The sequence below is a fragment of the Procambarus clarkii genome, chromosome 13 (assembly GCF_040958095.1).
Source record: "Procambarus clarkii isolate CNS0578487 chromosome 13, FALCON_Pclarkii_2.0, whole genome shotgun sequence".
Classification (NCBI taxonomy): domain Eukaryota; kingdom Metazoa; phylum Arthropoda; class Malacostraca; order Decapoda; family Cambaridae; genus Procambarus; species Procambarus clarkii.
Genome location: NC_091162.1, coordinates 7,196,218 through 7,218,601, shown reverse-complemented (window position 1 = coordinate 7,218,601; position 22,384 = coordinate 7,196,218). Strand labels below are relative to the sequence as shown.

At 44.8% G+C, this 22,384-nt stretch overlaps 2 protein-coding genes across 2 annotated transcripts in view; both read left to right on the top strand.

The window, feature by feature from the left end:
• The window catches only part of Pburs (Partner of Bursicon), a 40,904-nt gene extending 28,217 nt beyond the window's left edge, over window positions 1–12,687 (top strand). Inside the window, exon 4 of the mRNA XM_069323566.1 lies at window positions 11,351–12,687. Coding sequence (XP_069179667.1) covers window positions 11,351–11,518 — 168 coding nt within the window. The 3' untranslated portion in view covers window positions 11,519–12,687. The remainder of the gene's footprint in view (window positions 1–11,350) is intronic.
• A 2,617-nt stretch (window positions 12,688–15,304) lies between these two features.
• Window positions 15,305–21,229, top strand: LOC123757308 (translation initiation factor IF-2). Its single transcript, XM_045740873.2, has 3 exons — window positions 15,305–15,454; window positions 16,462–16,729; window positions 20,949–21,229. The coding sequence occupies exons 1-3, from the start codon at window positions 15,419–15,421 to the stop codon at window positions 21,089–21,091; spliced, it is 447 nt and encodes a 148-aa protein (XP_045596829.2). The 5' UTR covers window positions 15,305–15,418; the 3' UTR covers window positions 21,092–21,229.
• Window positions 21,230–22,384: the final 1,155 nt, after the last annotated feature.

The following is a 22,384-nucleotide window of genomic DNA, read 5'->3' as shown; positions in this document are numbered from 1 at the left end:
GTGTTCATACATATATAGACACACATCACAAACAATAAACATATTGTCGAACATTCTGAGAGATAAACATATACATTTCTTCCTTGGAGGGACGGTAAACAGGTCGTGTGGGACTACACATGTGCGGCTACATTGGCTGATACCTATCTACCTTACAGCACACCTGAGTGAGGCGGGGTTACGCCATGGGCAGGTGTGTGGTGTGTGGGGCATGGAAGAGTGGGTAGACATGGTCAGGTGTGTGGTGTGTGGGGCATGGAAGAGTGGGTAGACATGGGCAGGTGTGTGGTGTGTGGGTCATGCAAGAGTGGGTAGACATGGTCAGGTGTGTGGTGTGGGGGGCATGCAAGAGTGGGTAGACATAGGCAGGTGTGTGGTATGGGGGTCATGCAAGAGTGGGTAGACATGGGGCAGGTGTGTGGTGTGTGGGGGGCATGCAAGAGTGGGTAGACATGGGGCAGGTGTGTGGTGTGTGGGGGTCATGCAAGAGTGGGTAGACATGGGGCAGGTGTGTGGTGTGTGGGGGGCATGCAAGAGTGGGTAGACATGGGGCAGGTGTGTGGTATGGGGGTCATGCAAGAGTGGGTAGACATGGGGCAGGTGTGTGGTGTGTGGGGGGCATGCAAGAGTGGGTAGACATGGGGCAGGTGTGTGGTGTGTGGGGGTCATGCAAGAGTGGGTAGACATGGGGCAGGTGTGTGGTGTGTGGGGGGCATGCAAGAGTGGGTAGACATGGGGCAGGTGTGTGGTGTGGGGGGCATGCAAGAGTGGGTAGACATGGGGCAGGTGTGTGGTGTGTGGGGCATCCAAGAGGAAGCTTGAATTAAGCAACTGTGTTATGCTGTTATTCCTTATGTCACTTGATTCATCAGTTCTGTTACTCGAGTCCCAGAGCTTCTAATGGTCTTACAACACGGCACCCGAGGTCTGTTTACCAGAGTCGTGGTGTGTGTGTGTGTGTGTGTGTGTGTGTGTCTGTCTGTCTGTCTGTCTGTCTGTCTGTCTGTCTGTCTGTCTGTCTGTCTGTCTGTCTGTCTGTCTGTCTGTCTGTCTGTCTGTCTGTCTGTCTGTCTGTCTGTCTCTCTCTCTCTCTCTCTCTCTCTCTCTCTCTCTCTCTCTCTCTCTCTCTCTCTCTCTCTCTCTCTCTCTCTCTCTCTCTCTCTCTCTCTCTCTCTCTTTCTCTCTCTCTCTCTCTCTCTCTCTCTCTCTCTCTCTCTCTCTCTCTCTCTCTCTCTCTCTCTCTCTCTCTCTCTCTCTCTCTCTCTCTCTCTCTCTCTCTCTCTCACTCTCTCTCTCTCTCTCTCTCTCTCTCTCTCTCTACAGAGAGAGAGCATGGGGCAGGTGTGTGGTGTGGGGGGCATGCAAGAGTGGGTAGACATGGGGCAGGTGTGTGGTGTGTGGGGGGGCATGTGGTGGATTCTCTCCCCTCTCTCTCTACAGAGAGAGAGGGGAGAGAATCTTCACCACGAGGTCACTACAGGATTCGGAAAGAGGAAAACATTTGCTCATGGATATATTTACAACATTATTGCCAGAGACAAACACGTCAACGTCTGCGCCATTTGCCACGCTGGCAAACACAGGAGCCTCATTTAAAACCGAAAATTGTAACTATCAAAACAATCCTTCAACCTACGTTAAACCAGCATTGGAATATGCAGCACTAGCATGAATGCACAAAACTAGACTTGAAAGATGTAGACATTTGCAACAAAAATAGTGGCAGAAGGGTGGATATGATCGAAACATAAAAGATAGTAATGAAAATAGAAAAGGAGTGTCTATATAATTGATAGAAAACAGGACAAGAGAACATAGGTGAAGCTGGAAGTGAAGCATCTATGAACACAAATGCGTCAAGGTAATATAAGGAAATACTCATACCTTGTACGAGTCGCCAATAAGTGGAATACACTGAAAAAAAAGAAGTTCTAAAAGCCACCTCCATTTGTAAAACACTAAAAATGAAAGCTTGAATGTTCTGAAGTGATGTGTACCACTTTCCAGCGTGTGGGATCTTGTCCAAGAGCAGTTGGTTCAGTGTGCGGAGATGACAGCATGTTGACTGTGAGGGAGGACTACGGTGTCTCACAGTGAGGTGGGGCGCCCCTCTCATTCATCCCACCATGTTCTGGGTCTTTTGAACGATACATTCACTATGGTTCATATATATTTTTGTCTATTTATAACATTGTATTACAGCTTACAAAATACGTATATACATGGCCATCACTGTTCAAAAACCACAGCCAGCGGTGCCCATGATACAGGTACCATACCCTGAGTCGCAGCCTGGAGGCGGCGCCATGTTGGTCTACTCTAATGAGGTGATCAGCCACCTCCTCCGCCAGGAACTGAGGTCACAGTGATCCAGAGGGTCCGGAATCTCTGAGTCTATTGATACGAACTTCTAACAGTATCCTTAGCCCCGGCATTGTTGTTTACAATCTGAAAGCCTTCAACACAGCTCCCGGCAGGAGATGGACGTAGGAGACAGGCGCAGGAGTGACAGGGAAGATGCTCCAGTGGAAGAAGGAATATCGGAGCAACAGAAGACAGTCACAGGAGAACCTCAGACTCGAGTACAAGGACGCTGCCAGCGGGGTTCCACAGGAGCCATTTCAAGGACTCATCTTCTTCCTGGTACATGTAAATGCTCTTAAATAATGGAACACACTTCTTCTCAATGGCTGCTGATGACGCGAAATATTTCAAGGTCACCACGACAAAATACTACAAGAAACTAGAGGTGTGACCTAAACCAACCGGAGGTATGGTCCAGGAAGAGCCTCCTAGCGGTGACTCCAGCAAGTACAAGTACTGGAGGTGGGTGCTGGCCCCCCACAAGGTACCCCCACACGGGTGAGGTAACCCTCCTGGAATTAGGCAGAGAGAAAGACCTTGGAGTGTAGTGTATATCACAGCCAGCCTGTCCTCCCAAGCCCACAACAAGTGGACATCATCACCTGCGTCCACTTAGACAGGTACACACGTCTACACCTCTTCATTTAGACAGGTGTAGACGGGGACAGGTAAGAAGCCCGGTTCTACAAGTTACCCTCCCCCACTCCCCACCCCCACCACACACACCCACCACCCCTCCCCGCCCCCTCCCCTTACACAACCCCCCCCTTCTCCCACCATCCTTGCGGTGAATATGACTGATGAATGAATGACGGATGAATAACGCTGATGAATGACTGATGAATGATTCTCGTGAATCACTGATGAATGATTCTCGTGAATCACTGATGATGAATTACTCTGATGAAGGACTGATGAATGACTGATGAATTACTCTGATGAATGACTGATGAATGAATGACTGATGAATGAATGACTGATGAATGAATGACTGATGAATGCCTCCAGAGCCTCTGGCAACAGACCGAGGTAGTTCCACAAGTGTGAGAGTATGGTGTATCATCAAGGCCTCTACAGTACCTAACTCATCACTCATCAAGTATAGTTAGTCCTGCTCATACTCTAGTGGTATATCTCTCCACAACGTCAATAAACTGATGGTTTAAAGTGCCCGAACCTAACCAACCCGAGGACCCGCGAATAGAAAACGGGGACATGTCAATTTTGCGAGCCGCTGTGATTGTTAGTACATCATATTTTGGTCTTAGGGGATTTATATGTCAGATTACAGTGTGCTACTGGAGACGACGGGCTAGGATATAATCCCAGGGATATTATCTGGGATATAATCCCTGGGGCACGATACCAGAGGCCTCACTCGCCACACACTCATAATACCAGTTGATGGACAGTTAAGAGGCGGGACCAAAGAGCCTGAGCTCAACCCCCGCAAGCATAACTAGGTGATGATGATAAAGATTAAGCCACTCAAAAGGTGGCACGGGCATGAATAGCCCGTAAGTGGTGGCCCTTTTGAGCCATTACCAGTATCAAGAGCTGATACTGGAGATTTGTGGAGGTGCGACTGCACCCTGCGTGACGGGAGATGTCTCCCGTAATTATTAATTTTTTTTTTTTCCAGTGTTCTGAGGTTGCATTTAACCATCAAGCTGTTATCGTGGGGGAGGATACTGCTTCACAGTCTTTATGAGGGTGTCCAGCTGCTGGACACCTTTGTTGACCAGGAGAGTGGCTGTGTTGATGGCTTCAGGGTGGCCACTGCATGATTCAGGAACTCTTAAAGCTCTTCTAAGGTCATTGGTTGCTTCACATTCCAGAAGATAGTGAAGTAATGGCTTTTCTGTGACAGTTTGGCAGAAGATGCACTCTCTCTGTCGGGGTTCACCAATCTCCCAGTTGCATCTGTAACCTAGACGTAGTCTATATAACCTAGCTGCTATTTCCCTGTGGATTCCTTTTGGAATATTTAACCTTTCTAATTTGGTTGCCAGAAGATACCATGTTGCAGATGGCGAACCTTCAGCTATTCTCTGGTGTAGGTAGGCTTTGTTGAGATGTGAGAGTTTTTTGGTGATGATGTTTTTTATGTTCTCTAGGCTGGGTTGAATTGTTTTATGTATCACTGGATGACGAGTTGCCAATTTAGCAATTTCATCAGCTTTTTCATTTAATGGGATTCCAATATGGGATGGGATCCAGTTTAAAGTTATGTTGAGGCCTTTGCCTTTAGCGACTGTTCCTTGATACAAAATGGTGGTAATTATTTCCACATTATCTTTCCACTGTTTTTGTCCTAGTATTTGAAGTGCAGCTTTTGAGTCTGTGTGTATGATTGCATTTTGAGTGTTTTGTGCAATCACATATGCGAATGCCTGTTGTATGGCGAACAGCTCAGTTTGGGTTGATGATACTAGTCCTCCCAGTCTCCAATATGCCTGAACGCTGGTCGTGCAAAGAGCAGCGCCAGCACTCTCATTTTCTGTGTCCACCGATCCGTCTGTGAAGATGTGGGTGGCTCCTGCTACTGCTATGCTATACATTTGCTCTTCTATTATGCGCCTTAGGATTGTCGGATCATAGGCAGCCTTTTTCATTGGGAGACTTTCTATTACTATTTTGAAAGTAGGCTCTTCCCACGGCGCGGAAGGAGTGTAATTTGGGTGTGGATGATCACCCTCTCTATCAAGAATCATGTTTTTTAAATGTAGTCTGTTTATGACTTTTCCTGCTCTTGCAACCCAAGAGTTTCCATTGTTTTGGCCTAGTCCAACCACCAAGGCCTGCCGTACTGGGATTGGATCAGAAGAAATAATTATCTTACTGATAATTGTAGCTGTCCTTTGTGATATTCTTTCTTGTAGAGAGGGCAAACCCGTCTCCAGTCTAAGAGTTTCAAGCCTCGTCCACATGGGGGCTCCCAGTGCAGCTCTCATAGCATTGTTTTGGGCAACTTCAAGCTTTTTCCACTGTTGGTGTGATAGATTTGTGAGTGCAGGTGCGGCATAATCGATCACTGATCTGACTGCCTGTACATAGTATGTGCGAAGGACTTGCAGATTGGCTCCTCCAGAAAGGGAGGTTAGCGACCTGAGGATTGCCGTCCGGGCCGCAGTTCGCTCTCTCAAGTATGTGACCTCAGCATTAAAATTCATGTGTGTGTCCAGGATGATTCCTAGATACTGATAGGTGTCGACCCATTCTATTGGTTGACCCTGTACTGTGAGTTGGATGTTGGGCTTCGCTATTTTTATGGGCATGGCCTTTGACTTTGAGGGGTTGAGTTTGATCCCAATCTGTTTTGCCTCTTTACTGATGCAGTCTAAGCATTTGGGTGCAAGGCGCGCCGCATCCCTTCCTTTTATGATGATGACAAAGTCGTCCGCGTAGTTTAGCAGCCTGCAGTGATGTGGGAGTTTCAACCTCATTATTCTTTCCATTAAACAGTTGAAGAGAAGAGGGCTAAGAATACCTCCTTGCGGTGTACCATTTTCATGTCTTTTGTACTCAGAGACTGTGCCATGAAGTTTTACTAGGTGAGTACACTCTCGCGCTTATATTCCGTAGCGAAGTGGCGCCCGTTTTCTGTGTCCTTTTAAGGGAGGACTGAAGCGTTTCCGGAGACGGCCTCCGACCTCTATGATACAGTTTATAATTGCTTTAGATAATATACTTTTTAAAATAGCTGAATAAGAAAACACAGCAGTTAAGAATACATGGATCAGTATAGTTGTAGTAGGCATCCATCAGTCTCAGGAGACTATGGAGTTGGTCTCTGGTTGTCGGTCTGGAGTGGCCTCACCAGGGCGCAAAGCCAGGGTAGGTTGATACTGGGGAGAAGCTGTTACCCATGCAGCAGGTCCGACCCTCTCCACGTTATTTATTTATTTATTTATTTATTTACAAGAAGGTACATTGGGTTTGTGAGAATACATAGCATAGTACAGTATTTACAATCTTGTAAAGCCACTAGTACGCGCAGCGTTTCGGGCAGGTCCTTAATCTAACAGATAATTTTAAGTAGGTAAATTCTAGCAGAATTAATAAAATGATAACAAATACATTGCAAGGAAAACAATGAGATGAGAGAGATTAGTAAGTATATAAAGCACATTGTTATATTAAAGCTCTGATTGATTACATTGACAGCTTGATTGGTAATTTAAACAAGATTAATAGACACCATACAGCAGATTGACAGCACATATAAGACAGCAATGATCACAATGGTAAAGATGTTCAGATTGGGTACATAAAGATTGGGAGATTGGGCAGCAATAGATACAGTGCGATTTTAAAGCAACAAGGTAAAAAACGGCAAAAACTATGAAGATGAAATTAGGTACTTTGACGTTGGTGAAATTGTCCAAAGGAAAGGCAAACGTTTGGTTACAGCGCCTTCGCAAGCTCTACGACGCCTTGTGGTCCTCTGATAAAACATGAGGGTCAAAACAGCTGTCTAGGTGGCTCAGTGGCGAGACACTGGCCCCGCGCTGTGCGAGCGATTTGGCCAAGGTTCGTATCCTGGCCAGGGAATGATTGACTACGCGCCAATCCTAAACTGTAGCCTCTGTTCACCCAGCAGTGAATGGGTACCCGGTTGTTAAACGATTTGTCAGGTCATATTCCGGGGAAAGTTAAGATTAAGGACCTGTCCGAAACCCTATGCTTGCTGGTGACTGTACAAGATTGTAACAACTCTTGTATATATAAATAAAACAGAAACGAAGAACAAAAACATTTGACCTATTTTCCTTACTCCTGCTGCTTCTGTTCACCTAGCAGTTAATAGGTGTGACCTAGCAGTTAACAGGTAGCCGGGAGTTAAAGTGTTGCGGGGCTGTATATTAGATAGTGACCCGGCCCTGCTGGGATACAAACTGGAGGTCACAGGTTCGAGTCCTGTATGGGTTTGTCATACGTCAGGCTGCGAGCAGCCGCGTCCAACAGCCTGGTTGATCAGTCCAGCAACCAGGAGGCCTGGTCGACGACCGGGCCACGGGGACGCTAAGCCCCGGAAGAACCTCAAGGTAACCTCAAGGTAAGGTAGAGGTCAGCAGTTGACCTGAGGGAGGCCGCCCCAACAAGGTGCCTCGCCCCGACTATGGGAAACTAAACCAAATCTTATAAATTATTCAGACGATGAGTCACAATAACGGGGCTGAAGATGTGATAACTAAACCACTCATCAGAAGATGATGAGTCGACGACGTTTCGGTCCGTCTTCGACCATTATCAAGTCGATTGTATAGACACTCGACTGTACAGTCATCGAAACGTGGTCGTCTCCTCATCCTCTGGTGAGTGGTTTAGTCTTTATAAATTAATAACTACTGCTTGCAAGCGTGATCATTATATACGCCGCCATTAGGAAGACCGCGACCCTCGACCACTAATGAGTGCTTCCAGCAGTGCTGGCCACGTGATAAACAGGTTCTGACTGCAGGTTTCTCCTCCGCTTGTGGCAAGGTTACACACACCTTAGCGGATGACAGCGATATTAAGATTCATATCGTCCCCTACGGGTGAAGAAGTCCCAGCACAGCACCTGCCAGAGGCGGGTGCTGGGAGACACACCTGTAGTGACGAGTCCTGCTCTCATTAACAGCTTGTTCGACTCTTAACTATTTCTTGGGTGATTTCAGCCGCTCTTGTGTCTTCTGGTCATTCACAGGACTCTCGTTTTCGTTTCAATTTTTGTTTTGTTTACAATGGTAGGTTATCTTGAGATGATTTCGGGGCTTTTTAGTGTCCCCGCGGCCCGGTCCTCGACCAGGCCTCCACCCCCAGGAAGCAACCCGTGACAGCTGACTAACACCCAGGTACCTATTTTACTGCTAGGTAACAGAGGCATAGGGTGAAAGAAACTCTGCCGGCGCCTGGGATCGAACCCAGGACCATAGGATCACAAATCCAGCGTGCTGTCCGCTCGGCCGACCGGCTCCTGCCGGAGCAGATGACTTACTCCTCCTATGACCAAACTTGCAGCTTTTCCCTCTCGCAGGTCATTCCCCTGTTGTAGATAGATGTTCCCCTGGGTAGATAGATGTTCCCCTGGGTAGATAGATGCGGCACCATTTGTTTAGTGGCCATGACGGGGACAGGAAGCCGGAAGATTGTCAATGGTCCCCCACGCTCCATTTGTGCTGATAATTTTAAGCCTTAGCCTACTAGTTTTCACTGAAGTATTACCAGGGAATCAGTTTGCAACAGGTCATCAATTACTCCTACCTTGAGGTGCTTCCGGGGCTCAGCGTTCCCGCGGCCCGGTCGTCGACCAGGGCTCCTGGGGTGAACAGGTGCCAAGAGTTATAGCTCTCAAAGTCATTTATGAATTGAAGACGATGAGGGGCCGTGATGGTGAGCCTCCGGGTGTATGGTGAGATAGTGAACTGGTTAAGTTCTGTCTGCTGAAGCTCCCGTCTCTCCTGTCAGGCTTCAGGCCAAACTAGCCGTCTGTCAGCCGTCTAATTATCACACAATAGTCTCAAAAGTATTGGGATCTGTGTAAGTATCGCCTGAGGTGTATAAAGGAAGGTCTCTCTCTCTCTCTCTCTCTCTCTCTCTCTCTCTCTCTCTCTCTCTCTCTCTCTCTCTCTCTCTCTCTCTCTCTCTCTCTCTCTCTCTCTCTCTCCAAAACAAAAGAGAGGCCTTTGTCCAGATTTCAGAAAGTTTGAGTGCGTGTTCATGTGTATAAGTGTGCCTGCGCATGAGTGTGCGCGCGAACGCATGAATGCGCGCCAAAACTGTAACAAACCCTAGGAACCCATAACCTGGCCCCTGGCGGTGAGAAGAGCAACTATCTCCGTGACTTCCTGGAGACGCCCTGCACATTATAGCAGGAGACGTCGACGGAGGAGGAGGAGGTAGATAAGATGTCTCTCACGAGAGTTATGAAGCAAACCCCCCTACAGTCGTGACTCCCTCCTCCCTCTCCATCACTACCCACTACTGAAGCAAGCAGGACAAAACAAAGAGGAAGTATTAGCCGAAAGGTTATGGGTATAGAACTTTCTACTGACCTTTTCTGCGTGGGAGTGTTGAAGAGTTGAGTAACTGAGGGCGTAAGAGGGGACCTTTTGTTGGTGTCAACGTCCCATTTCCCCCTCATGTTTGGTCCTTTTCCGCTCATCCGTCCTCTCCATCTTTCCTGTCCTCGCTCCCTCACATTCACCCTTCCTGTTCCATACACGTATTGTCCACATTGTGTAGTGTCCGACCCCTTCCTTGACTTTCAAGTCCATGTGGAGTTGCATATCCATTGATTGTACCACTACTCCTACCCGCCACGTCGTAGTCGTCACCACATAAACAAAAGTTCACCTGCCCGCCACCCCACAGACGTGGTACAAGACCTGCCGACATAGTACAAGACCTGCCGACATGGTACAAGACCTGCCGACATGGTACAAGACCTGCCGACATAGTACAAGACCTGCCGACATGGTACAAGACCTGCCGACATGGTACAAGACCTGCCGACATAGTACAAGACCTGCCGACATGGTACAAGACCTGCCGACATGGTACAAGACCTGCCGACATAGTACAAGACCTGCCGACATGGTACAAGACCTGCCGACATGGTACAAGACCTGCCGACGAAGGTCTGCTGAACACCTGCAGAATAGTCTGGTGTTGACGACTCGTCGCTGTAAACGACCTCTGCCACACCGACGCAGTAAACAAGTCGTACAGCGTTAACGATATATGAAAAAAAACTAAAAGTCTGAATTTACGACATAATATTTAACTTTATACACGTTGGGTCAATAAAGACCTTGACTTTTACACACTGAACAAATCCACAAGGAAGTTCGAACCTTCATCACGGCCCCTTGTGGATTTCTGTGTGTTTTATATACCGGTTTTTGTGACGTCTTTATTTGGTTAAAATGTTACTTGGGTTTCATTATGTTTCTCTCGACCTGTTTACGTGTTCAGGACCTGGCAGGTTGACTCCTTAAGGGAGGCCTCGAGCTGGGTATGACCCATGATAGGGAAGACCTACTCATGATTGGGAAGACCTACTCATGATAGGGAAGACCTACTCATGATAGGGAAGACCTACTCATGATAGGGAAGATCTACTCATGATAGGGAAGACCTACTCATGATAGGTAAGACCTACTCATGATAGGGAAGACCTGCTCATGATAGGGAAGACCTACTCATGATAGGGAAGACCTACTCATGATAGGGAAGACCTGCTCATGATAGGGAAGACCTACTCATGATAGGGAAGACCTATTCATAATAGGAAACTGTACATAGTGAACTTCATCTCGCTAGGTAGATTCCAGAAATTATATTCAATGACACAAATTTAAATTATAATATATATGTGTGTGTGTGTGCAGGAATTTCATATAATTTGGGTAGACACATTAGCTTAATGTACCTAAGTTCCCCATCAATATCATCAACAACAGGCGGCCCAGGAGCGGATCTAATAGTCTGTTGGTGTCGGTGAAACGCTTAGAAATACATTACAACTATGATGGTGATGCTCATCTGTTATTGGTTTGTCCTGACGTTTATTGCAAGTGATTTACAGCTTCCTTTGTTTTGGAGGTGTGTGTGTCTGGCCCTCAACCATACTGCCCTCTGGCCACACTAACCTCTCACCACACCTGCCACACTAACCTCTCACCACACCTGCCACACTAACCTCTCACCACACCTGCCACACTAACCTCTGCCCACACCTGCCACACTAACCTGTCACCACACCTGCCACACTAACCTCTCACCACACCTGCTACACTAACCTCTGACCACACCTGCCACACTAACCTGTCACCACACCTGCCACACTAACCTCTCACCACACCTGCTACACTAACCTCTGACCACACCTGCCACACTAACCTCTCACCACACCAGCCACACTAACCTCTGACCACACCAGCCACACTAACCTCTCACCACACCAGCCACACTAACCTCTGCCCACACCTGTCCACAGGACTGCAGGTGTTGCCGCGAGACACACCTGAGAGCGAGAGACGTCACCCTGACGCACTGCTACGACGCTGACGGCAACAGGCTGACGGGTGAACGGGGCTCTCTGTCCATCAAACTCCGTGAGCCAGCAGACTGTCAGTGCTTCAAGTGTGGCGACTCCACCCGGTAGTCTCCGTGACCTTCCATCTGCCGTGACCTCTGCTTCGTGACCCAGATGTCCTCACCAGTTCCCAGCCCCTCCTGGTGACCTGTCACTGTGACCTTTGACCCCCTCCCCCGTCACCCCGGGGCCCAGATTCACGAAGCAGTTACGCAAGCACTTACAAACTTGTCCATCTTTCCTCAATCTTTGGCGGCTTTGTTTACAATTATTAAACAGTTAATGAGCTCCGAAGCACCAGGAGGCTGTTTATAACAATAACAACAGTTGATTGGCAAGTTTTCATGCTTGTAAACTGTTTAATAAATGTAAACAAAGCCGTCAAAGATTGAGGAAAGATGTACACGGTCGTAAGTGCTTGCGTAACTGCTTCGTGAATCTGGCCTCGGGTATTATCAGACAACTGGAATATGTACTTGTTATGTCTCATAGAGACTATTTCTCACACTTATTTTGTATCAAGATATATAGTATGTTGTATAGTTAAGATAGAATTGGATAGTTGGAAAGATTGGATAGTTTGATAGACGACGTGTTGCTGCCTCACACCTGTCACACACACACCTGCTGCCACCACCACAATATGCGACCCCAACATGTATATGTGACAATATGTATCAGATGTATATATCCATGTGTTTAAGCGTTGTCTGAGCATTCGAAAACGGAGGAACTATAATGTATGTTTAAATGTTGTATGTAGTCAGTGTATTTCAACGATGTTTACATTGAGAGCTGGACTTAGGGAAATATATATAATTATAATTAGAATTTATATTAATTAGGCAAGCACGTTTCAAGTCGGATGGAATGATCGTCAGACCCGAGTTGTATGTTGTTAGAATTCTTGTTGACGTGTTCAGGGTTTTCCTTGTTCCAAGAGCAGGGACAAGGGATTAATGTACACTGACCAGCTCTCTACCACAGTCCTAGGAACACTCCATGTGTGTGTGGGGGCGGCGGACCTCCCATATGTGTGTGTGGGGGCGGCGGACCTCCCATATGTGTGTGTGGGGGCGGCGGACCTCCCATATGTGTGTGTGGGGGCGGCGGACCTCCCATATGTGTGTGTGGGGGGCGGCGGACCTCCCATATGTGTGTGGGGGCGGACCTGTGTACAGAGTCGATGGTGACATCCTACATATGTGGCCCTTGCTAGAAATAAACAATTAAGATTAGCGATGTGTTTCACTCGTGGCACCACCACCATGGGGCTGGTGCCACGTCCCTCCAGAAGGCTGAACAGTTCCTCCAGGTTGTACAGACTGGAGGGCCTCGTTGGCACCCACCAAACGAGGCTGAGAGGGCCAAGATGATGCCTACTTGTGGCACCTTCCTCTGTGTAACTCCTGCACATCTGGGTCTTGTGTTCTTTGTAAAAACATAATTTTTAAGCATAATGCATAATTTTATGCATAAAGCATAATAAAAAGCATAATTTCTTTGTAAAATCATAAAAAGCATGTTCTTTGCACTAGATACAGTGCGAGTTTAAAGCATTAGGAAGGAAACTATGAGGATGAAATTAGGTAATTTTTGGCTTTTGAATAAAGCGTAGGTTGGACAGCTTTTTAATTCGTTAGGGAGTGAGCTCCATAGACTAGGTCTCTTTATTTGCAATATAACTTAACCTAAGCAAGTTATTACAGTCTTGATAAGTTAGTTACAAAATTCAATGCACATCTTCGCATCAACAATAGGTTCGAGATCGACCTCAAGTACAGTTTCTAAATTAAGCAACTGACATATGTGGAGAGCTAGTGTCACAATTTATATGTTTGTCCTGCACACCGCCCCCCATCCAGTGGGCAGCGGTGGATAGGTTACAATCACTTAGTTACTACCTACAGTTAGCAAACTGGGGATATTTGGCAAAGACTTCCGGCAGCAGATCATTTTTTAATGAAAGATTTACAGAAAACGAATTTAACTTATCATAGACTGATATATTTACAAAAGCGACGGTGTTCAAAAAGTAAAACCCGTATTAAATAGTTATGACGGTACAACTTTAAGAAAAAAAGGTAGTTATTTAACTATAAATGTCTGGTGTGCCCCCTATTGGATTGTTATATCCAAGCATAGAGACCTCATCTTCAGAAAGACAGAAAGACTTTTCCATCTGCTTTGGAGAAAGCCAAATATCCCCAGTTTGCTAACTGTAGGTAGTAACTAAGTGATTGTAACCTATCCACCGCTGCCCACTGGATGGGGGGCGGTGTGCAGGACAAACATATCAATTGTGACACTAGCTCTCCACATATGTCAGTTGCTTAATTTAGAACCTGTACTTGAGGTCGATCTCGAACCCATTGTTGATGTGACGACTTATATTGAATTTTGTAACTAGCTCATCAAGATTGTAACTTGCTTAGCTAAATGAATTGTGTGGTTCAGTCCCTGAGCCCATTATGTGCCTCTGTAACCCTTTCCACTACCGCCCACAAGATGGGTATGGGGTGCATAATAAATGAACTAAACTAACTTTGGAAAAAGTCCAACACCGGACGATAATCAATCCAGAACTCAGATCGACTCTGATACCAGGAACGGTTGAGGGCCACAGGTCTAACAACACAACAAACCAGACATGACAGGGCGGATCTCACCTAAACTTTTAAAATATTTACCAATTCGGATGATATTGATCTTGACAACTTCAGATGTAACACGAACAAGGAGCAACAGTTTCAAGCTCATCAAGCCACAATGTAGGACAAAAAAACAGGAGATTGTTCACCCCACAAGTTTATAAACCCATGGAACCGCCTACCCGTCGAAACCTTAAATTCCAAAACACTGCTGAATTTCAAACCCTAGCTCCAAAAAATTCTCAAAACAAATGGGGAGGACCGTTGACAAGCCGCCGACTTCCTGTCCTCGTCGAGGCCACTAGAGAGATAGTGGCCATCAGATAAATTCGGGTAAATTAAGCACTCTATACCCAACCAATGGGCAGTAGTGGGAAAGGCTACAGAGGCATAAAAATAATATGGTCATAGGGACTGAATCCCAAAGTTCATTTAGCTAATCAAGTTACAGTCTTGATGAGGAAGTTACACAATTCAATGCACATCTTCACATCAACAATGGGTTCGAGACCGACTACAAGTACAGGTTCTAAATTAAGCAACTGACATATGTGGAGAGCTAGTGTCACAATTGATATGTTTGTCCTGCACACCGCCCTCCATCCAGTGGGCAGCGGTGAATAGGTTACAATCACTTAGTTACTACCTACAGTTAGCAAACTGGAGATAGTTGGCTAAAATTTTTGGTAGCAGATCATTTTGAATGAAATATTTGAACATCTTTGGAACATTTATTATAGAATTGCCTCTGAATTCACGTATCTTTACACTCCATCACATAGTGACGTGCAGGAATGTAAGAACATCGATATTACCGATATATATACTGTCATACCCCAATGTACCTTCTTGCTTATAAATAAATAAACAAATACATAAATAAGTAAATAAATAAATAAATAAATCTCATGTACCAAACATATATTGGGGAATTAATTGGAAAACGAGTCAATTAATTGTAAGAACCTTTAGCGACGTTTTAGTAAAGCGACGTAAGTACCGTGTCTGGAAATATTCCGAAACCTATGAGTGAAGCTTCGTTGGTGATACATCTTATACCAGATATTCCACCTGCTCTGGATATTTGTAACATTATAACACATGTTAAAAGCTTTAAATGATTGTATTTAAAAATATATATAGTTAATTACTCAGCTTAAATTTACTGTAAAAGTATAAATACTGAAAAGAAAAAGGTTCAGGAGGCCGAGAGTTCGAGCAGCGTGTGAAGCTCCGAGCACCTGGAGGCCAGTCTGGTGTCTGCTACAGTCCTCCTCCTCCCGTCTCGCTGGCTTCTCTTACTTCAACATTACCCACAATGGCGAGTGTGGCGAGACTGGGGCGGGCTATCAGGGTACGAGAGAGACCTGGTATTGTTTAATTGTGTTTTGTCTTTTTTCAGTACGAGTGAGGCCGCCGGCTGGTCACCTCGTCACCAAATGTATCAAGTTCGGAGACATGTACACATTTCAGTGCAAGAAGCAAGGCAAATAGTTCGGTCTATACGGACTCCCATCTCAAAATATAAGTTTGCTTAGCGAAATGAATTATGAGGTTCAGTCCCAGAGCCCATTATGTGCCTATGTAACCCTTTCCACTACCGCCCTCAAGATGGGTATGGGGTGCATAATAAACGAACTAAACTAAAAAAATCTCGGCGCAAATACACAATGGTGTACAGTACTGTATTTGTTAAACTAGTTGAGGTTAAATTGGGTAAGATTAGCCAAAGTTAGGTAAAGATTAAGTTCAGTTAGGTTTGGCCAGCTGTGTTAACAGTAGCTTCAAGTTGTGTCTAACCTCTACAAAGTCTTGTAGTTTGCTTCGTCATGTAGAGGGTAAAAACCTTCATACTGCTTAATTGTTTCCCAGACCACTAATGACACATTATTGCTGTTAGAACTTGCAGCGGCACCTCTTATAAACTCTAATGTTTTATACTTTGTGGGAAAGACGTGAAATTAGTGCAGTGTAAGCAAAGGTATGGGCTCGGCAGGTTAATAAAAAAAATGTCCTAATTCCATCATTTATGAAATGGTTGTTACACACAAAAATGTTAATGGCCCTAAAAGTATTGTGTATAATAATGAAAATCAAAATATAAATTTTAAAACCTCTGATCTGAATATTTAACTCGAAAAGGTTGATATAAATTGATTTCTTATAAATTTATAGTCATAGAGTAAATACCCATAGACTTTGGGTAGACAAGTTTATATCAATAAGTACTATACTCTTGACATTGTTTCTTTCTCTCTTATGACTCTCTCATATGACAATATGACTCTTTCATGATATTTATCCACAAATGTTCCCTCTATAAATTTGTTAAAATTAAGTTTAAGCTCCATTTCTTGATAGCTGGAGGCACCAGTGCTGCGTTTGAGTCTTCAAGGATTTTGTTCAAAAGCCTCAAAACCTCCAAAGACAACAAAAGTAGTTGAGCCTCCAAAGGCTGCTGCTCCTAAAGCTGCCACTCCAAAAGATGTGACTCCAAAGACTTCTGCTCCTAAAGCTACCGCTCCAAAGGCTGCAGCTCCAAAACCTACAGCTCCATTAGCTGCAGCAACAAAGGCTTCAAGCATTCCTAATTACGTTTCTGCAGCCACCCCCTCTGATCCTGGCCACCGTAAGTATGAATTAACTTTCCCTCCAAGGTGCCATGTCTCATGACTGGAAATAAATTTTAAAGTTCCATCCTTATCAACTATTTTGAGGCACTTTTCCTTGATAAAAGGAAACAAAGAAAAAGGATTTCCTTTCCTTTTCCTTTTAATGCACTCAAATAGTGCATTATTAGTAGTGTTTGTCATGTGGAGACGAGCATTGGTGTGTATAGCTTATTATCTGGATACACATGGATAAAATGGGGATTTTGGGGCTGTTTGAAGATAAGATGTTCATAAGTTACATGCTCCTAAGTTTGGGATCCCTGTACAGTAATTACAAAATTATTATTTTTTAATGAATGGTGAAAAAATAGCCTAATTTTCATTACATGAAAACATCATTTAATTATGGCACATGGCTTGCCACTTTGTTTACATTCATTCACTTCCATGAATTAAAAGCACTTGGCGCTTCATGTGCTCAGAGTTATCTCCTGTACAGTGTATGCTCCTTAGTGCTTTCCTTGCACTCCTTGCTTGTGGTGGCACTTGCCCTGGGTAAGTCGGTTATCTTTGACTTTGTCTTTTCCTCGAGTTGGGAGGAAATGCAAGCCCTGGTGATTGGCTGGTGGAGCGCACTGGGGGTTTACGAGCTACACTCGGTCTGCAAGGTCGGCCTTCACAGTAGCAAGTGCCTGGCTGTGTTGGCTTACTTTTATCTCTGTTGATTAATAAAAAGAACCTATACAATAATATAGGTCCACTGCAGCATCCCAGTGCCTGGGCTTCCTGTAGAGTTACTACCCCCCTGCAGGCCCTGGAATTTCCCAGTGGGTTTAGTGGTCCTATGAATATTCCCCTTGAACCTGTTCTCGTTTCTTGCAAATATGAGGGTCGTGCATTGTCCGTGCCACATGAGGATGCTCATTCCTTCTGCCTCCACTATGTTGCCTGTTGTGTTGATGACACCTTCGACCCAGAGTCACGTGGGGCTTTTCAGGCAGCAACCACTTTGCATCTTAAGTATTATGTGTTGCAGTGGTCTAGGTTGTGTGCCCAGTTGGATGCACTGGAGCTGCCCCAGTTAGTGTTTAAGAACCTGGACTTGGAGATGTGGGTTAACTCAACCTAGGCTCTGTCTGCTCCTCCTCCTCCTCCCTCTTCAGGCATGGTTCGCCCTTCCTCTGATCCCACCATTCCTGCTTCCAGCCCTGAAGCATCTGAGAGTTTCAGGGTCGGAGCAGGGTTTAGCTCGGGATTTGGTTTGGTCGGCTCTGGGGTTTGCACTCTTCCAAAGTTCCATATATGGGGCCAACCCTACTTGTTATATATATCAATGACATAGATGAGAATATTACAAACCATATTATATAATTTACAGATAACATTTAATATGGTAAGTTAAGAAGCAAAAATGATTGAGACCTAATAGATAGATTTGCTTGAATTCCACAAATGGTCAAAAGACTGGCAAAACCTCTTTAATATAACAGTGCACATCAGAACTATCAAATCAACAACACTACCATGCAGCAGATTAATGAAGTAAAGGACCTTGGAGTCAGAATCCACCAGTCATTGAAAATTGCACAGTAAGTGGGAGCTGCAATAAAAAAAAATCCAACCAAATCTTAGAAATAGTCAGATGAACCTTTGGCTTCAAGGAGAGAGTGGTTATTGAACTGTACAAATCTCTGGTGCACTATTCAATTTCCCCATTTGGACTATTCAAGCATGGAAACCTCATCTTCTGAGGACTTATCTACTTTGGAGAAAGTCCAATGCAGAGTGACAAAAATCATCCTAGAACTAAGTTCACTATCATACCAGGAATGGTTGAGGGCCACAGGGAAGGGAACTATCAGGAGAAAGCATCAAGCCGGGTGCTCCCTTTTCTGTTTTCTCCTTGGTTCGTGGTGGTCCCTTCGGTTCAAGATTGTTTTTCCAATGCTCTCTTTCTGTTGGCATTGACCTCTGGGGGTCGGGTTCGTGAGCTTCATGCTCTCCTCTGGCGCAGGGGTTTCTGCTCTTTCGGTCCTGATGGTAGGTTTGTTCGGTTGCAGCCGTCTCCTTCTTTTCTGGCAAAGAATGAGACGGCTGCTTTCCGGAGGGATCCCTAGGTCATTGATGCTTGGTTGGTCAGGCCGGGGATGCACCATGTGTTGTTCGGTTGAGGATCTTCGCCAATAGCTGTGCGCCTCGGCTTCTGTGGCCGGGGATGTGCTTTAGGTTATCCGGTTTCCCTCATTCCCTGTTTCAGGGCTCGGGTCTCCTAGGTCGTCTGCAAGGTTATTAAGTCTAGCCAGCCTGCAGTCTATCCTCGTGCCCATGACGTTCGGAAGTTACTGCTTTGGCTGCCGTCTTCGGCAACATGTCTTCGACTGATATTCGGGCACGGTGATTTTGGAGGTCAAACAGGGTCCTGGGAGCCCCTTATTTGTCCAACATTCCTGGACCTGGGCGTTCGCGTGTGACTTTAGGTCGCAGGTTGCAGCCAGTTGTCTCGTCTTTGAGTTGACAGACACGTGGCGGACGCCTCCCCGGTATGTCCATCTTTTCTTGAGGTTATGTAGTTTCTTACCATAACCTTATCTTTGGTTATGTAGCTCCAGGGAACCGGAGGGGCTCCCCATAGAAAACCCAGCATTGAATGTAATGAAATGCCATTTTCTGGGTGAGCCCTGGATGCTCCCTGGCACCCTCCCTCCCTCTGGTCTGCGGTTTTTGCTTTTGTTTTAATGCTTGGCCTCTGAACCGAGGTTGGGTAGGTGGCGTGGTGAGTCTGGGGCTCCCCCCCCCCCCCCCCCTCCCACTTTTCGGTTGCAATTTTCTTATGTGGGGTCTGTTTTGTTATGCCTACCTTTCTGGGTGCCAAACCCCAGTCGATGGCAGATAAGGAAAAACCCCAACCGCAAGGGGGGGGGGGGGTTTCCAGGGCCATTGCTCCCTGTGCCTCTTTGAGGGGGGAGCCAGGTTCTGGCTTGTGATCCCAGGTAGGCTGAACTCCTTTGACTAATGCCCTGGGGCCAGATTCATTAAGCAGTTATGCAAACACTTATGAACGTGTACATCTTTCCTCAATCTTTGACGGCTTTGGTTACATTTATTAAACAGTTTACAAACATGAAAACTTCCCAATCAACTGTTGTTATTGTTATAAACAGCCTCCTGGTGCTTCAGAGCTCATTAACTGTTTAATAATTATAAACAAAGCCACAAAAGATTGAGAAAAGATGTACAGGTTTGTAAGTGCTTGTGTAACTGCTTCATGAATCTGGCCCCTGGTCAAATGAATTGCATATTAGCCTGATAGCTCCAGGGAGCCTCCTGGGCTCACCCAGAAAATGGCATTTCATTACATTCAACGCTGTTTTTTTTTAATCTTTACATTTAAGCTGTCTCTTTATCAATCCAAATAAATGTATGGAGCAACACTTGACAAATGGAATTTAATGTGAATAAATGCCACATTATGGATTGTGGAATAGGAAAAAATAGACCACACACAACCTACAAATTATGTGGAAAAAGCTTTTAAAGAATTTTTATTAAGATATCTAGGGGTGGTTCTAGATAGAAAACTGTTACCTAACTACCACATAAAGAACATTGTGTGAGCCTACGCTACGCTTTCCAATTTCAGAATTGCCTTTAAATACATAAATCACGAAATACCAATACTAAAAACATTTTTTACGACCTTTTGTGAGACCAAAGCTGGAATATGCAGTGATTGTATGGTGCCCATATCTTAAAAAGCACATTGGCAAACTGGGAAAGGTGCAAAATCATACAATTACATGGCTCTAGAATTGAAAGACAAACACTACGAGGAGAGGTAGAGGCATTAATATGCCAAAGCTAGAAGATAGAGGGAGGGGGGGGGGGGGAAGAGGCAATATGCTCTAAACAAAATAGTACAGTAATGGGAATCAACAAAATTGATAAAGAAGAATTCTTGAGACCTGGAACATTAAGAGCAAAAGGTCATAGATTTAACCTCACTATACAAATCTGCCAAAAAAATATTGGAAAATTCACTATGGCAAACAGATTGGTAGACAGTTGGAACAAGTTAAGTGAGGAGGTGGTGGAGGCCAAGACCGTCAGTAGTTTCAATGAGTTATATGACAGAGTGCTGGGAAGACGGGACACACAAGCGTAGCTCTCATCCTGTAACTACACAAATAATTACAAAATGACTGTAGAGCATTACAAACTTCCATGTTGTTGTTGCAGCTGTTGGGCCGGGAGCACTGAAGGGTGGAGACTACCCAAACACAGAGTATTACACGTATGAGAAGATGAGTTATTTTGACCTTGAAGTGGAGATGTCATCACACCGCATCCCACAACCTTCAGCTGACAATGGACAATTTTAAGCCAGCTACAAGATTAATTGAATTATGCTTGGAGTCATAATATGTTGCTCTGTATGTAAATAATATATAATACAATTTTTAGATCAATGTTTCATTATTCTTCAAAATATAGAATAAAATGTATATTATATACCAGTAGTAATTTATTTTGTTTTCAATCCTTTAAATACAGTATGTATAAAAGTAGAGCAAGCTGTATAAAGTGGCAGAAGTGTGCAATTCTCACATTCATATTACTGTATTGCTTTCAACATGATAATACAAATATTTGCACAGTGTAAATTAGAAGTTTACTTTCACTATTAATTTACTGTATAATTTTTTGTGTTAAAACAGAAATTTGGTATGTGTGTAATTCTTAATGATCTCTCACTCGGTTCTGTTCTGTTCTGTTTGGTTCTGTTCGGTTCTGTTCTGTTCGGTTCGGTTCACTTTGTCATGGCGAGGATGGGGGGGAATTTGTGTGCTTTGCCCCAGTTTTGGAAATAGTTCAATGCAGTAGGTCTTCCTTTTGAAAAAGTAAGAAGCACTGGTTTGGAAGACACTTTCCTGCACCGGCTAGCACTTGGCCTCCCTCGCTTCCCTGGGTAGGTCGTCTCCCCTGGCTCGAAGGCCCAAATTTTGATAAATAGAATGTATATTGTAAACGAACACACTTCTTAACCACTGTACTGTGCAGAGCGCCCTAAGCCACTCTGAGAGTTGTGCTGATTTTTTTAATTAGGCTATATTTTAATGTTTTTAATGTTTTCATTGTTTTTTGTGTTTTGTAATGGAAATACTGTAGTTGAGTTTGGAAACATTCTGACATACTTTACCAGAACATTTATAAAAACAACAAAAATATGTCCTTGACAATTGCACTATGAAGTTTTTGTCGGAACCAGGTGCGCAGTGCGAGGGTTAAACTCAAGCTCATGTGGTTGGTGACCTGGCCTCCGTGTTAGACTGTAATGGGTGATTGGGCTCTATAGCTTCAGCTACATTGGCCCCGGCTGCTTTGTCTTTGGTTCTCCCTGCTGATCATCTCCATTCCTGCCATTTATTTGTTGGGATGAATCCCAAATCCCCAGTAATAACTCCATTTTCACCTGAATGACTCAATCTTTAGATCTTTAGTTGTTATTACTGCACTTTTTGTCTTCTTTATTGGGGGACCACTGTGCTATCCTTGTAATCGAACATGGACATTTTCCTCAACTGCTGCTGTGTACCATGATCTGTTTTGTGCCACTCGGACTAAATATTTTGATGTCCTCAGGTCCTTGCTTGAAGGACCTCAAGGACAATATA